This window comes from Sceloporus occidentalis, unplaced genomic scaffold, assembly GCF_023333645.1.
Source record: "Sceloporus occidentalis isolate IW3139 unplaced genomic scaffold, rSceOcc1.0.p SCAF_4, whole genome shotgun sequence".
Taxonomy (NCBI): Eukaryota; Metazoa; Chordata; class Lepidosauria; order Squamata; family Phrynosomatidae; genus Sceloporus; species Sceloporus occidentalis.
The window spans coordinates 123512266-123528251 of NW_028316984.1; the positions used below are offsets into that span (position 1 = coordinate 123512266).

The 15986-nt window shown below is 40.2% G+C and overlaps 1 protein-coding gene across 2 annotated transcripts in view; it reads left to right on the forward strand.

Annotated features, from left to right (window-relative positions):
- The window catches only part of LOC149314584 (pyruvate dehydrogenase protein X component, mitochondrial-like), a 158043-nt gene that overhangs the window by 71865 nt on the left and 70192 nt on the right, over positions 1 to 15986 (forward strand). The window contains exon 11 of one of the 2 annotated variants that reach the window (XM_089521429.1): positions 11647 to 11760. The exons of the other annotated variant lie outside the window; for it this stretch is intronic. Coding sequence (XP_089377555.1) covers positions 11647 to 11650 — 4 coding nt within the window. The 3' untranslated portion in view covers positions 11651 to 11760. Of the gene's footprint in view, positions 1 to 11646; positions 11761 to 15986 lie in introns of those variants that run through there. 2 annotated transcript variants of the gene reach the window in all.

A 15986-nucleotide genomic window follows, 5' to 3' on the forward strand; every position in this document is an offset into this window, starting at 1 on the left:
TGTCTCACAAAACTACAGTTCCCAGAATTCCCTAGTATTCAGCCAGGGCAGTTAAGGTGGTGTCAAACTGCATTATTTCTGCCGTGTGTTTTGGACCTAAGATTCTAGTCAAGCACTAGTTTAGCCTAAAGATTCCTCATGAAAGAAGGGATGGGGTCCCAGAAAATGTTCTCCAGTCCCAAACTCAGCTGATCATCAAGGAAATATGTAGGATCCACAAAAAATTATGACAAACATGATTCATTTATATCTTACCTTTTCCCTCATTAAGGGACTCAAGGCAACTTACAACATGTTGAAAACAATGCAGATTAAGACTGCAAAAAGTATACATATAAAAGTTATTTTAAAACAATTAACAATTTATAGTTAAACCATTAAAATTCATTAAAAGATTATATACAAACCACAAAACCACATAGCACAGCATTAAAAGCCTATCCAGTCGGCTTCTAAAAGTCTAACAACATAAGAATGTTTTGACTTGATAGTGGAAGGAATCCAAGGAAGGGGCCATCCTAGCATCCCTAGGGAGGGAGAGCCAAAGTCTGGGAAAAGTCACTGACAAGATTGTTCTCACTTCAAATGCAGTTCTCTGTTGGCAGATTACAGGCCAGAGGAGCAGAAACCTGAAAAATACTTTCTCATTATCTGAGGTTATTGCTGTAACTGTAGATCTTATTAGGGTAAAGTGGAAAAGTCCAAGTTTAGGATGCTGCTAGCCTACAGCAGTAATTAACATTATAGCATCTATTTGTCCTAGTTGTGCCACACAACTTGACTGAAGCTTTTGTCAACCTCACTTGTCTTTTCTTGACTCCTGGCAATGAGAACTTTCTGCTTTCAAGAAAGACTGGTTTATTGAAGGTTTATTTCTATTCTGTTCCATAGCTGTCTTCTAAAGATTTTGTGTCCAGACAAACTTCAACTCCCACCTCCTGGAAACTTGAGCTACAGCCCATACTTTATTTATAGTTAAAACGTTCAGGTATTCAAACTGATTAACTAACAACTGCAAACCTAGACTTGTCCATGAATGTGTAGACTAAGACCAGCAGAGGGCATTCTTAGTAGTCCAGTTATTTATTGATTTTGAGTTTAATTGCTATTCATTGCATGTTTCATGGCAGCTGCATTTTGGTTACTGTCCATTAGATGGGCCTGGTGCCCTTTCACACTATAGAAATGTAGCACTATGGTTCCACTTTCACTGCCACAGCTACATCCTATGGAATCCTGGGTTTTGTAGTTTGGGGAGGCACTGAGAATTTTAAATCCCCTTCCTATACCACAGTCTCCAGGATTCCATAGAATGGAACCATGGCTATAAAGTGAAATTATAGCACTACAGTTGTATAGTGTGAAGGGGCCCAACTTAAATGTGGAACATTGTATTTTGAAGATGTTTCATCTGGGGAAAAGATCCTTTTTTCTTTTTCTTTTTGAAGGAGAATTCATTTGAATCATTCAGTCAGGAACAGCAGCAATATGACTGATGTCTCAGCTATCAGAGTAATGGTGAATTACACTCCCTCAGTTCTTGTAAAAATGAGCTTTTTATATCTCTCCTGGAGTTATTCAAACCATAAGTTTTGAAACCAATCTCTACAAAGCATGATAGCCTGTATTTTCAAAGACATGAGCTAGGTTTTCACTTACAGACTTAAATAAGCTCTGTGTCTGCAAAGTTTGAAGTGGGTTTCTCTGGTCATTAATTTAGGATATCTTATCCGCTAAAGCCAAGTAGCTCTTAGGAACAATCGGTATAGCTCTTCATTTGTCCAAGAGTAAAATTACCAATTCATGGAGATGCATGTGTGTGTATGTGCTTTCAAGTTGCCCTGAAGAAAAAAACTTTTTGATGGTAAGATCTGACAGCGAAATACGCTATCTCTGAGTGTGGTAGGGTCTTCTTCCTTGGAAGTTTTTAAAACTTTAAAAACTGTCAGGGGTGCTTCAATTATGTATTCCTACATGACAGGGATTGGACTGGATGGTCCTTGTGGTCTCTTCCAACTCTGTGATTCTATTTTATGACTTTTGGCAAGCCCATTAACTTCACTGGATTTTCTTAGGAAATGAAAACTCAGAGGTGGTTTTGCCAGTTCCTTCCTCTGAACTATAGCCTACAGCATTTGGTATTCATTGGCAGTCTCCCATCCAAGGACTAACCCTGCTTAGCTTCCTAGATCAGATGAGGTCTGGTGCCTTTAGGGTAAATGGATGGCACAACTTACATGGAAAGAAAATGTGGCAGGAGTGAGTTCCCTATATGGCCATTTGACAACAGAATGGACAGCATCAGTGAAACAGAATCCTCATCTCCCCTGCAGCTACCTTCCCTCCACATCTCCTCAGATTTGGTCTGGAGACAGTCAGCAGGGGATACTGAATGGAAAGCATTATCTTCCATTTTGGCTGAATGTTAAAACACTAACCTAAGTGTGTGACAAATTTGTGCAGCATTGACCTAAAGCCTATTTTCTATGTTTCAGCAAAGCATGGAAACTAAATGAATCTTGCTTCCCTTTGAAGTGCTGTGTGGCTTCATGTTTCTCACCTAGCATGTTCTTCATGAGCCTCTGTGGTCATTTAGAGCTCCCAGATATCATTATTTCTTTTTAGTGTGTTCTAATGCTCACTTTACACAACTAGGTTTGAAAATCCTGGAGTCACCACAACATAGTTTTCTCTTTAGTAGTCATAAGATTTAACAGTCTGAGAAATAATTTTTCCAGGAACATTAAACTGGTTCACATATATGCCATCACAACTTTAATAATATTGAAACCTCAGGAGGCAAGGAATTGTGTGATCCCTAGTTTCTTGTGTACCTGACCAGACTATTCAGTTCATTCATTCTCTCTGAATCACTTTTTTCCATATTCATATTTATATTTCAACCTCTCTTAATTGGCCATTGCTAATCAAATTATTTTAATTGCAAGGTACATCTAATTAAAGAGTACTACTAGCATAAATTGTTGATCTAGAGATAAAACATATTATGTGGTAAACATAAAACATCTTGCAGATGGAGTTGAACCAATTTATGCTTCCAATGATTGTATTTTTTGCTTGACATAACGCTTAAACAACCAGCATTAAAATCTTTTAATTTTGGTTTATTCTTCTTCCCTCCTCCATGGAACATCATAGGAGTTTTAGGAGAAAGGAAGAATTTGCAAAAATGTGTTTTCTTTGTTTGTACAGAAACATCAGCTGTATCAAAGAGCCTTCCATGAATGGAGGAACAGCAACATACACAGCCTATGTTACTGTATACTTGTTCAGCCATCTACCACCTCTCTAAAAAGATCTCTTTAAATACTTTTTCACAAAGTTACTGGTAGCAAAATCCCTAGCCAAAGCACTTTACTGTGTTGTTGTTTTATGAATCGACTGTGTTGTATGTTCTGGTTTTTAACATTGTAATATTGCAAAGCACTTTTTTAAACAGAGAAGCATAAAATTATCTTGAAAAATAATGAGAAAAAAATACATCCCACAGTTTTTCTTCGACCACATATAAATTCAATCAGGGCTGTAGGCTTTCATTTATAAACGTCAGGTAACAAGAGGATAAGCACATGTTATGAGATATTTGTCTGTATCTGTACATTTTCCATGAAAAGGCTTTAAATCAGCCCTACTAGTCTGGACACTTTGGTATACCTAAACTGAAGTACATACATATTGAAAGTATCACATTTTCTTCACATTGTGGTCTCCAGACCACCTTGAATATAACTTATCCCCTCCAATTTCAAAGGTTAAGCAGAGTTGAGGTAGGCTAGGACTTGGATGGGAGATAACAGGGCAGAAACCAGCTTGAAACTCTGGAAAAACCACTGCTAGTCAGGGTAGAGATTGCATGTATCCCACTTCTAGTGTTGACAGCAGTTTTGTTTTCAATCATGCCCTTATTTGGGTGGCAGCCTAATATTCTCTGTCTGTCTCTCTTTCTCATATTTGCTTCTCATCGGTTCTTCTTTATTATCTTTCACAGCATGCTATTTATTTTGTTTTGCAGCTGGCCAACTTTCTTAATCTTACTTGTAAATCACCTTTAATTAGACTGTAGCATGCTAGTCTGAGTGCATTAGTAAATTAACAATATATACAGAATTTTCACAGGCACCTTCTTGCCCTTAGGCTAAATTCCTGCCTGATGGAGGGGAAAGAAAATCAAAGCAGCCCTTTTTGTTTTGTACAGCTATACAAGATTGCAAAAGTGGAACTTTTGACCAGCTTCATATAGTCTGTGCCCAATTCTAAAGTGAAATAAGGATCTTTCTATTTTGTTTTGATCACATAAATTACATGTGTAATTTTTTAGTAATTACATTTGCACCCCCTTCAATAACCAAATTTAGTATCAGAATACAGCACTATCAAACATAGCCATATCTTAAAGGTTGGGTTGCAGTTACTTGGAAGTGAGTCCTGTTTAACTCAATGGAACTTATTACTTTATTCTTTGTGGCATTTATTGGCCATTTTCTCACAATTAAACCTGTCAAAGTGGTCCACAGCACATAAAATTTCATTGTAATATTTACAGTTATTAAGACACCATCGTCTATGAAACCCTAATAAGTCTAAACATTGACCAAATACTTCATTTCAAGAGTGGAAATCATGTTGGTGGATTTCAAGGCCCATTAGTTCTAGGTAGTATTGTTATTGTTACTTGCCTTCAAGCCAACTTTGAGCCATGGCAACCATATATATGAGAGCCCAAAGTCACCCTATCCTCAACTGCTCTACTCAGCTCAGGACTTTGGCTTCTCTTATTGAGTTTATGCATCTGGAATGTGGTCTTCCTCTTTTCCTGTTGCCCTCCACTATACCATAGTATTTTCTAATGAGTCCTTTCTTCCCATGATATGGCCAAAATACAACAACCTTAATTTAGTAATCTTTGCTTCCAGGGAGAACTTGGGCCCAATCTGCTCTGCGACCCACCCATTGTCTATTTAGAGGTCCATGGTATTCTCAGAACTCTTCTCCAGCATCACATCTCAATGAGTTGATTTTTCCCTATCAGCTTGCTTTACTGCCCAGCTTTCACAACCATACATAGAAATGAAAAATATGATGGCATGGACAATCGTAACTTTGGTATTTAACTATATACCTTTACACAGAAGACTGTTATCTAGTTTCTTCAAGTTCTAGTCTTCTTCTGATTTCTTGACTGCAGTCTTCACTCTGATAGATGATTGAGCCCACATATGGAAAATCTTGAACTATTTTGATTCTTCATTGTCTACTTTAAAATTATGTAGAACTACTTTTAAATGAAATAAAAATATTTGGAAACTATTCAGGATTTAAAATACATTTAAAAAAAATAGTATTACTCACCAAGAATATGATGACATTAGAAGAACATAATTTAAAATCAATTATCAGTATGTATTCTTTCAAAGAATATTAGATATTTGGGAGTTTGGTTAACAAATAGAAACTCAGATTTGTTCATTAATAACTATGGTCCAACTTGGAAAGAATTGGATCTTGCTGAAGAGGTCTTTTGCTCTTTCATTTTTTGTTGTTACCTTCTATTTCATTACATTGATTATTACAGTAGTGCTCCTCATCTCTAGGCCTTTCTATACAGGGTTCTGTTCCTATTTCTGTGACTATTCTTTTTTGCTTCTTTTCTGTCCTTGACTGCTTATAGGATTTCATCTGTCATACATTTGGGCTTTTCTCTCTTTTTAGCTAAAGACAGTGTCTATCTGCTTTCCTCTCTAACAATGTCACTGGCTTTGGTCCAGAATGCTTCTGGCTGCTGGTCAGTTAGGCTGAATATTGCAAGTCTGTTTTCACTTTGTCTTTAAATTCTTCAGTGATTTTTTCCAGGCTGTATTTTGGCATGGTGGGAGATTTTCTGTTCTTCAATAGCTTTACTCTGACTTTTGCTATAAATAGTTCATGATCTATGCCATAGTCTGCTCCTGGCCTTGTTTCTGTGAGAAGAATGAGTTTCTCCATCTTCTGCTTCCAGTTATGTAGTCTATTTGAGTTCTATATTCGACATTAGGTGATGTCCATGTATAGAGTCGATTTTGGAGTGCTTGAAGAATGTGTTTGCAATGCAGAAATTGTTGGTCTCCTAGAATTCAATCGGTCTATTTCCAAAGCCAACATGAAAACTAGCAATAGTAAAAAAATGGCAATTAAAAACAGTTTGAAACAATTACAACCTCTGAGTAAAAATGGAATCATGTTGTAATGATGGGAATTTAGAGATGTGCTTAACTCTTTCACTGAAATTTCTGATATGTTATAATGTTTCACTTCAAGTGGACTGTCCTTTATCATCATTTAAAGAAATTGTTCTCCTTGCAGTTTTATTTGTTGTTTTCACCTTACTATTTTTGACTTTTGCAGGGTTGATTGTTGGTTCCTCTTGCCTAATCAGTCTGTGAGTCAGTGCAGACAGCACGACACACAAACATTTTCCACTTCAGTGTACTTCCTGCGACACTAAAGTAGGCAGCCCAATGGCAGGCATATAAAATTGATGGAAAACCAAGAGTGGCACTTACATGTGTCTCTCCCAAATGGTCCAAAACTCCTGCCTACCAGAACCATTAACAAAATTGATGGGAAACAAGCTACAATTTTCATGCATTTGGCAAAGTACAAGGTCAGCGGTCAGAATGACTACATGTTTTTGCAAATTTCATGAGACCAAACTTGAAGGCAGGATTTATTTCATTAAGACCAAAGCCACAAACACACATGCTCAAAAGAGCTCTGCAGACTGTCAACGAAACACCAGAAATAAGCCTATTCATTATTGGACAACACTAGAGGAGGTTAAGTGTTCTAGAGAATGCTGCAGGATGTTCTGACAGGCTGAATAGCTGATCTCATTAAAGTTCTGGAAGCAATAAAATTGCCAGAATATTCTTGGAGAAGAACTAGAGATAGCAGGCTTCAAAGCAGGGATGAGGAATTTGCAGCTCCTTGCACATTGAGCTGTATCTTCTACCAGCTAATACTCCAGAGGACAGGATCAAAATTCAAAATGACCTGAATAGACTAGAAAGCTGGGCCACAGCTAACAAAATGAACTTCAACAGGGAGAAATGTAAGGTACTGCACTTAGGGCGAAAAAATGAAATGCACAGATATAGGATGGGGGACACCTGGCTTAAGGAGACAACATGTGAAAGGGATCTAGGAGTCCAAGTAGACCACAAGTTGAACATGAGTCAACAGTGTGATGCGGCAGCTAACAAGGCCAATGCGATTTTAGGCTGCATCAATAGAAGTATAGTGTCTAGATCAAGGGAAGTAATAGTGCCGCTATATTCTGCTCTGGTCAGGCCCCACCTGGAATATTGTGTCCAGTTCTGGGCACCACAATTCAAAAAGGACTTCGAGAAACTGGAGCGTGTCCAAAGGAGGGCGACTAAAATGGTGAAGGGTCTGGAAACCTTGCCCTATGAGGAACGCCTTAGGGAGCTGGGGATGTTTAGCCTGGAGAAAAGGTTAAGAGGTGATATGATAGCCTTATTTAAATATTTGAAGGGATGTCATATTGAGGAGGGAGCAAGCTTGTTTTCTGCTGCTCCAGAGACTAGGACCCGGAGCAATGGATGCAAGCTGCAGGAAAAGAGATTCCACTTCAACATTAGGAGGAACTTCCTGACAGTAAGGGCTGTTCGACAGTAGAACACACTTCCTTGGAGTGTAGTGGAGTCTCCCTCCTTGGAGGTCTTCAAACGGAGGCTAGATGTCCATCTGTCGGGGATGCTTTGATTTGGATTTCCTGCATGGCAGGGGGTTGGACTGGATGGCCCTTGTGGTCTCTTCCAACTCTATGATTCTATGATTCTATGTATAGCCAAGGATGAGGTATGATGGAAACTGCAATCCAACAGCATCTGGATGAGAACAAAGTGCTGGATCGTGTCCCTGAAATAGTTTTGGCACTTTGGATAGCTACTTTAAAGTATGGCCTAAAATCCAGAGTCGCTGCCCTCTCCCCCCCCCCCCCCGGCCGCCCCGAACAGTGAAACCCACCAGCTGCCAGTGACCATGGCACTTAGAGTCATAGAATCATAAAATCATGGAAGAGAGCACAAGGGCTATCCGGCCCAACCCCCTGCGATGCAGGAAGACACAGTTAAAACACCTCCAACAGATGGCCTTTCGGTCTCTCCAAACAAGGAGACTTCACCATGTTTCCAGGGAGTGTGTTCCACTGTTGAACAGCTCTTACTGTCAGGAAGTTCCTCCTAATGTTGAGGTGGAATCTCTTTCTATAGCTTGCATCCACTGTTTTTCTACTAGGTAGAAACATACGGGAAGATGCATGTAAGGGAGCCCTGGTGGTGCAATGGTTAAATGCCTGTATTGCAGCCACTCACTCAAAACCATGACGTTGTGAGTTCACTAGCCAGGGCTCAAGTTGACTCAGGCTTGCTATCCTTTCAAGGTCACAAAAATGAGTACCCAACTTGTTAGGGGCAATTATTCTACAGTTGTAAACCGCTTGAGACTGCTTAGTTCAGTATGAAGTGGTATATAAATGAAGCTGCTATTGCTATTGCTATGTAATCTACACTTTATATCAGATCTGATTCCACACCACTATTACCAACTATAACCTTGTTTAATAGATTTTGAAGACATCATTCTGGGAGGGGGAATAGGTGACCAATAACTCTAGACAGAAGAGCTAGAAAGATTTTCAAGTACTTAGATATTTTCAAGGGTTATTTTAAGCAGGTACATTTAAATTACTAGTTAGCAGAGATGTCTGCTTCCTATTAGAGTGAGTCATTCAGCAGATGGTTACATTAAGTGTATGGAAAAAATGTGGTTGTTAGAATAACTGGACATGGTGTACTAAATGAGTTCTAGTTTTAGAGTAAATAGATGAAATTAAGTAGGCAAATGAATCTCCTTCATCCTGCTTTTAGGTTCATGTTAGTATAATCTTCTCACACAATACTGAAAAAAATGTGATGCTGATGGGTGAATTCATGCAGCAAAAACAGTAAGACCTCTTGCACTGTTTGACAGTTCTTAGTACATTTCATGGAAGCTTTCTTCAAAAGCAGCAGACATTGCATAGATTTTCAAATAGTGTTAATGGAGGGGGGAAGCCAATGCATACTGTGATGACATTTTACTGTAAGCTACCTTGAAATCTTCAGATAAAGGTCAGGATATGCATATATTAATAATCAATCTATCAATCAATAATGCATTTTAACAAACTTAATAGGTTAAAGGAAGCACTCAGGGCACAGAGTGGAATCTGAAACAGCAGTCCCATGTTTGGTGTCCCATCTAGGACTGGTCAATATTTGCTATGCACCCTTTCAACTATCTTTGTGGCCCCTAGTACCTCAGTCAAGTTGTGGTACTGAAGTTTATCCACATGAGAAATCTCTCTCTCTCTTCCTGTACTTTGTAGATTACCCTGATTCACTTATCACAGCTTAATGAATTATATGATTTATATACCCTGAACAAAGAGAGTTCTGAAATACATTGCAACCAGACCATGCTTTTAAATGGTCAAAAATGGATCCATGAATCAATCACATTGATTCTTTAGTGTCACTTTACATATGTACAGCCAAAGAGGAGGATAATATTGTGAGTGACAGTGATACTATTGGATTTTGTTGAGTGGTTATGCATTTCTGTATCTAAAAATTAGGACAGTGTTTTTCATCTGTATCATGAACACCTCTTTGTGCCATGTTGTTGTTGATCCAAGATAAAAGAAATCTCTGGTTGCCTGACTGTCTAGGTTGAATATATGTAGATCCTCCTGGTTATTATTTTTGTTTTCTTTGATTTCAGCAGTAAGTCTGCCTTTGCACTTTCTTATTTTTTAATTTTTAATTATTTTTTTCTTTTCTTTTATTTATGGTATTTATACCCCGCTCTTCAGCCCTTATGGCTATCAGAGTGGCTTCCAATTATTATTTTTAATTAGACAGTTCCCTGCCCTCAGGCTTACAATCTAAAAGACACAACACAAAAGGAGAAGAGAATGGTGGTGGGAAAGGGGATGAGGTCCAGTGGTTATTCTCTCCCTCTGAGGCCTGGACCAAGGCAGATGGACTAGAGGGAGGGCTCTTCTTCAGGCTAGCCCTGATGGACCTGGGCCTGCCTGTTCACTCCCTCACAGGCCGGAAGATGACAGTTATGGAGGGAGAAGTCTCTTCCTTCAGGCTAGCCCTGATGGAGCTGGGCCTGCCTGATCAACTCCCTTGCAGGCTGGAAGATGACAGTTATGGAGGGAGGAGTCTCTTCCTTCAGGCTAGCCCTGATGGAGCTGGGCCTGCCTGGTCACTCCCTCAGAGGCTGGAGGATGGTGGTTATGGCGGGAGGAGTCTCTTCCTTCAGGCTAGCCCTGATGGAGCTGGGCCTGCCTGGCCAACTCTCTCACAGGCCAGATGATGGCAGTTATGGAGGGAGGAGTCTCTTCCTTCAGGCTAGCCTTGATGGAGCTGGGCCTGCCTGTTCACTTCCTCGCAGGCCGGAATATGACAGTTATGGAGGGAGGAGTCTCTTCCTTCAGGTTACCCCTGATGGAACTGGGCCTGCCTGTTCACTCCCTCGCAGGCCGGAGGATGTCAGTTATGGAGGGAGGAGTCTCTTCCTTCAGGCTAGCCCTGATGGAGCTGGGCCTGCCTGTTCACTCCGTCATAGGCCAGATGATGACAGTTATGGAGGGAGGAGTCTTTTCCTTCAGGATACCCCTGATGGAGTTGGGCCTGCCTGTTCACTCCCTCGCAGGCCGGAAGATGACAGTTATGGAGGGAGGAGTCTCTTCCTTCAGGCTAGTCCTGATGGAGCTGGGCCTGCGTGGTCAACTCCCTTGCAGGCCAGATGATGACAGTTATGGAGGGAGGAGTCTCTTCCTTCAGGCTAACCTTGATGGAACTGGGCCTGCCTGGTCAACTCCCTTGCAGGCCAGATGATGACATTTATGGAGGGAGGAGTCTCTCCCTTCCAGCTAGCCCTTATGGAGCTGGGCCTGCCTGTTCACTCTGTCACAGGCCAGATGATGACAGTAATGGAGGGAGGAGTCTCTTCCTTCAGGCTAGCCCTGATGGAGCTGAGCCTGCCTGTTCACTCCCTTGCAGGCCAGAGGATGGCAGTTATGGAGGGAGGAGTCTCTTCCTTCAGGCTAGCCCTGATGGAGCTGGGCCTGCCTGCTCATAGGCTGGATGATGACAGTTATGGAGGGAAGAGTCTCTTCCTTCAGGCTAGTCTTGATGGAGTTGGGTCTGCCTGGTCAACTCCCTTGAAGGCCGGATGATGACATTTATGGAGGGAGGAGTCTCTTCCTTCAGGCTAGCCCTTATGGAGCTGGGCCTGCCTGGTCACTCCCTCTGAGGCCGGAAGATGACAGTTTTTATTTTAACTTTCTTAGTAATTGTTCCATGATGTTTTCCCTTAGTAGTATGGTGTCATCTGCATATCTTAAATGGTTCCTTCCTCCTATCCTCACTTCACCTTCTTCCAATTCTAAACCTGCTCTTTGTAAGATATTTTTTGTGTACAAGTTGAATAAGTAGGGTGATAAAATGCAGCCTTGGCTGAACCCCTTGTCATTTGGGAACCATTCTATTTCTCCATATTCTTTTCTAACAGTTGAAGAGCCCTCCCCCCGACCTCCATCTTGAGGGGAGAGAAGCAGGCAAGAAACAACAGGCCTCTGCCTGCCAAGTTGAAGAGCCCTCCCCCCGACCTCTATCTTGAGGGGAGAGAAGCAGAGTTTGTTTTTTTTTTTGTTACTTGCTTTGTTGTTGTATATGCATATGTATGCTGTAAACCGCTTTGATCGTAGGAAAAGCGGTATACAAATAATAATAATAATAATTATTATTATTATTATTATTATTATTATTATTATTAGTATCCTCTTGTCCTAAGTATAAATTTCTCATCAAGACTGTCAGGTGTAGTGGCACTTCCATGTCTTTAAGAGCTATCCACAGCTTTCTATGATCTATGCAAAGACTCTGCTTTAGTCTATAAAGCACATGCTGATTTTTTTTCTTGGATTCCTTGGTGCACTTCACTAGCCACCATCTCTGGGATTTCTCTCTATGTATGATTGGAGTCTATGCTGCAGATATTGAGCAGAATTTTGCTTGACTGCAAAGAGGGCCCTATGGCATGTATTCAACTTGTACACAGAAAATATCTCATGAAGATTAGGTTTAGAATCAAAAGAAGGAGGAGTGAAGATAGGCGGAAGGAACATCAACCATCGAAGATATGCACATGACACCATACTACTAAGGGAAAACATCACAGAGCAATTACTAAGAATATAGCAAGTAGCAAGTACATTTCTATACTGTTTACTGATGTACTAAGTGGTTTACAAAGTATAAGCTAACTGCCCTCAACAAGCTGGGTGCTCATTTTAGTGACCCCCAGAAGGATGCAAGCCTGAGTCCAGCTTGAGCCCTAGCTAGTATTGAACTTGCAACCTCATGGTTTTGAGTGAGTGGCTGCAGTACAGGCATTTAACCACTGCACCACAAGGGATCCAATGAAAGGTAAAATAGGAAAGTGCAAAGGTAGACTTACTGCTGAACACAAAGAAAACAAAAATAATGACCAAGAGGATCTAGGTAAATTCAACCTAGACAATGAGGAAACTAAAATAATAAAAGATTTCTCTTGCGTTGAATGAAAAATTGATAATATTTTTTAAGCAGTCATGCTAAAACAATGTCTGAATAACCCCTTGGAAATGTCTCATCTAGAGGGTCACCATGAGTCAAGGTTGACTCAAGGACAGTTAACAACTAGAATCATAGAAGCATAGGGTTGGAAGAGACCACAAAGGCCATCCACTCCAAACTCCTACCATGCACAATCAAAGCATCCCTGACAGATGGCCACCCAGCCTCTGATGAAAGACATTCAAGGAAGGAACATACTCTGAGGGAGTATGTTCCACTATCTAACAGCTGTTACTGTTAGGAAGTTCCTCCTACTGCTTAGGTAGAATCTATTTTCCTGTATCTGCATCCATTGTTCCAGGTCCTATTCTCTGGAGAAGCAGAAAACAAGCTTGCTCCATCCTCAATATGACATCCCTTCAAATATTTGAACAAGGCTATCATATCACCTCTTAACCATCTTGTCTCCAGGCTAAACATACCCAGCTCCCTAAGGTTTCTAGACCTTTCACCATTTTGGTCGCCCTCTTTTGGACACACTCCAGTTTCTCAATATCCTTTTTGAATTGTGGTGCCCAGAACTGGACACAGTTTTCTAAGTGAAGCCTGACCAAGGCAGCAGAGTAGCACTATTACTTCCCTTGATCTAAACACTATACTTCTATTGATGCAGCCTAGAATCGCATTGGCTTTTTTAGCTGTCGCATCACACTGTTGACTCATGTTAAACTTGTGGTCTACTACGACTCTTAGATCTCTTTAGCACATAGGACCTTATCACACTAGCGAAATCCCATTCAGAAATGTGATTCAAACTAGATTTAATTTTTTTAAAAAACCACAAATGTGGGAAGTTTATCATACAACATTCCTGCAAACATGAAATAACGTGAAAATAAACTGAAGGTAAAACTGAGAAAAATGGCAGCTTTTTACTTTGAGGACATTCCAAGAATAAAAAGCTGCCATTTTCTCCACTTTACCTTTGGTTTATTTTCATGTTATTTCATGTTTGCGGGAACATCGTGTGATAAACTTCCCACATTTGTGGTTGTTTTTTTTTAAATTTAAATCTAGTTTAAATTCTGTTTCTGAATGGGATTTCACTAGTGTGATTTTTTTTTTGCCCTAAGTGCAGTACTTTACATTTTTCTGTTTGAAGTTGATAAAGATGTTGAATAGCATTGGGCCCAGGACAGAGTCCTGTGGCACCCCATTGGCCACTTCTCTCTAGGATGAAGAGGAGCCATTGCTGAGCACCCTTTGGGTTCAGCTGGTCAACCAATTACAAATCCATTTAACAATTGCATTGTCTAACACACTTTTTTACAAGTTTGTTTGCAAGAATGTCATGGGAGACCATGTCAAAGGCCTTATTGAAATCAAGATATGTAATATCCACAGCATTACTTTCATCTACCAAACTGGTAATTTTATCAAAGAGAGAGAGAGAGAGAGAGAGAGATCAGATTAGATTACTTGTTTTTGAGAAACCCATGTTGACTTTTTGTGATTATGGCATTCCCTTCTAAATGCTCACAGACTCTGTTTAATTATCTGCTCTAGAAGCCTTCCTGGTATTGATGTCAGACTAACTAGACAATAATTGTTGGGATCCTCTCCCCCCCCCCCTTTTTTTTTTTTTTTTTAAGATGGGGACAACATTTGCATTCCTCCAGTCGAATGGGACTTCTCATGTTCTCCAGGGGTTCTCAAAGCTTATTGTCAATCTGAGATTATATTTGCCAGTTCTTTTAATACCCTTGAATGTAGTTCATCTGGTCCTGGAGACTTAAATTTATTTAGATTAACCAGGTATTCCTGTACTACCTCTTTACTTATTTTGTCCTGCATTTCTCCTATTGTGTCCTCTGCTCCATTTTCGTCAGGTTGAGCACCCTTTTCCTTTTGTGAGAAGACTTTTTCACTCTCTCATAGTGCATGTGTCCCAGTTAAATAAAAATACAGGAAGATTGTCACTACCTCTAGGATAACCAACATGGAATAATTACCTTTTGGAAAAACATGAACTTGGGAATGGGTGTAAATGGCACTTGGAAGAGTTATTGCATGAACCTGCTTATGAGCAGCCCTCATCTTGATTACAAAATGTAGGCATATCCATGCTACAGAACTGTGACAGTTTCACACCATTTCAACTGACATGGCTCCATACTTTGGAAACTGGGGGTTTGTACTTTGTTAGATGTTACAATTCTCTAGTGAACTCCTCTGAGCTATATCACTAGAGCTTTCTGGCAGAGAATTCTAACCACCTTGTGATACTATAAGTCCCAAGAATCCAAAGGAGGGAATGAAGGCAGTTATGATGTTATGGAAATGTTATAAATGTGTGGACATAGCCCAAGTCATAGTGCAATTCTTTGCATCTCTTTTTAGAAATTGTGTTTCACAGAGTTCAACAGATTTCCTCTCAGGTAACTGAAAATAACACTTCAGTTTAGCAATCTAAACAAATGTGTGTGTCCAAACTGGTGATTTCCAAGTACATCAATTACACTGGCTCCAATTACAAGTTGTTTCCCCACTAACAAAGTAGGTGGCAATTCATTGCTGTGAGTGGTCAGTGATTCAGCCATCAAGTAGAGACAACTCAAGTTCACCGGTATGTTTACCACCCACACTTACTCCATTAACCAAGTGGAAGCAGAAAAGAAAGGATCATCTGCTTCTCTCACGGTATCACTTTTTGAAGTTTTCTTAACTGCCATTGCTTTGGTGTGATTTGAGCTGTGCATCAGTCTGCCCTTCTGCTCTCTTATTGTTGGCTCTACTATAAATCAGAGGGATCTGTAGTGGCAAACCCTACTAATAACACAGAAGGTACTGAAACACTCACACACACACACCCTTTGGCGCTGAATTTCTAATAAATTGTACACCTTGCCTCTCCACATTTTCAGCTGCTTTCATTTCAGAAAACACTCAGCCTTTCCCAACATATGAATAAAAGTGATCCCTCGTAAAGAAGGCCAGTGCTCCATACTGGAATTGTGAGCTACTCAACTCCTTCTGCAAAAGACCTGTGAGGTTAATAAATCTGCTGGACTGCTGTAGGTCTAATCCTCTCCCAGTAAGAAACAACATTTAGCAATAATAGCAAAACTTCTCTTCATAACAAGGAGCCCCACCCCAGATAGAAATGATTATGAAGAATAAGATATGCTGCTACATGTTAAATGCTTCATTTAGCAAGAGAACACTGTATTATTATGGTGTCTTCTGAGTCAACTCAGTTTCCATTATAGCATCTCCATGGCACCACATGCAGGC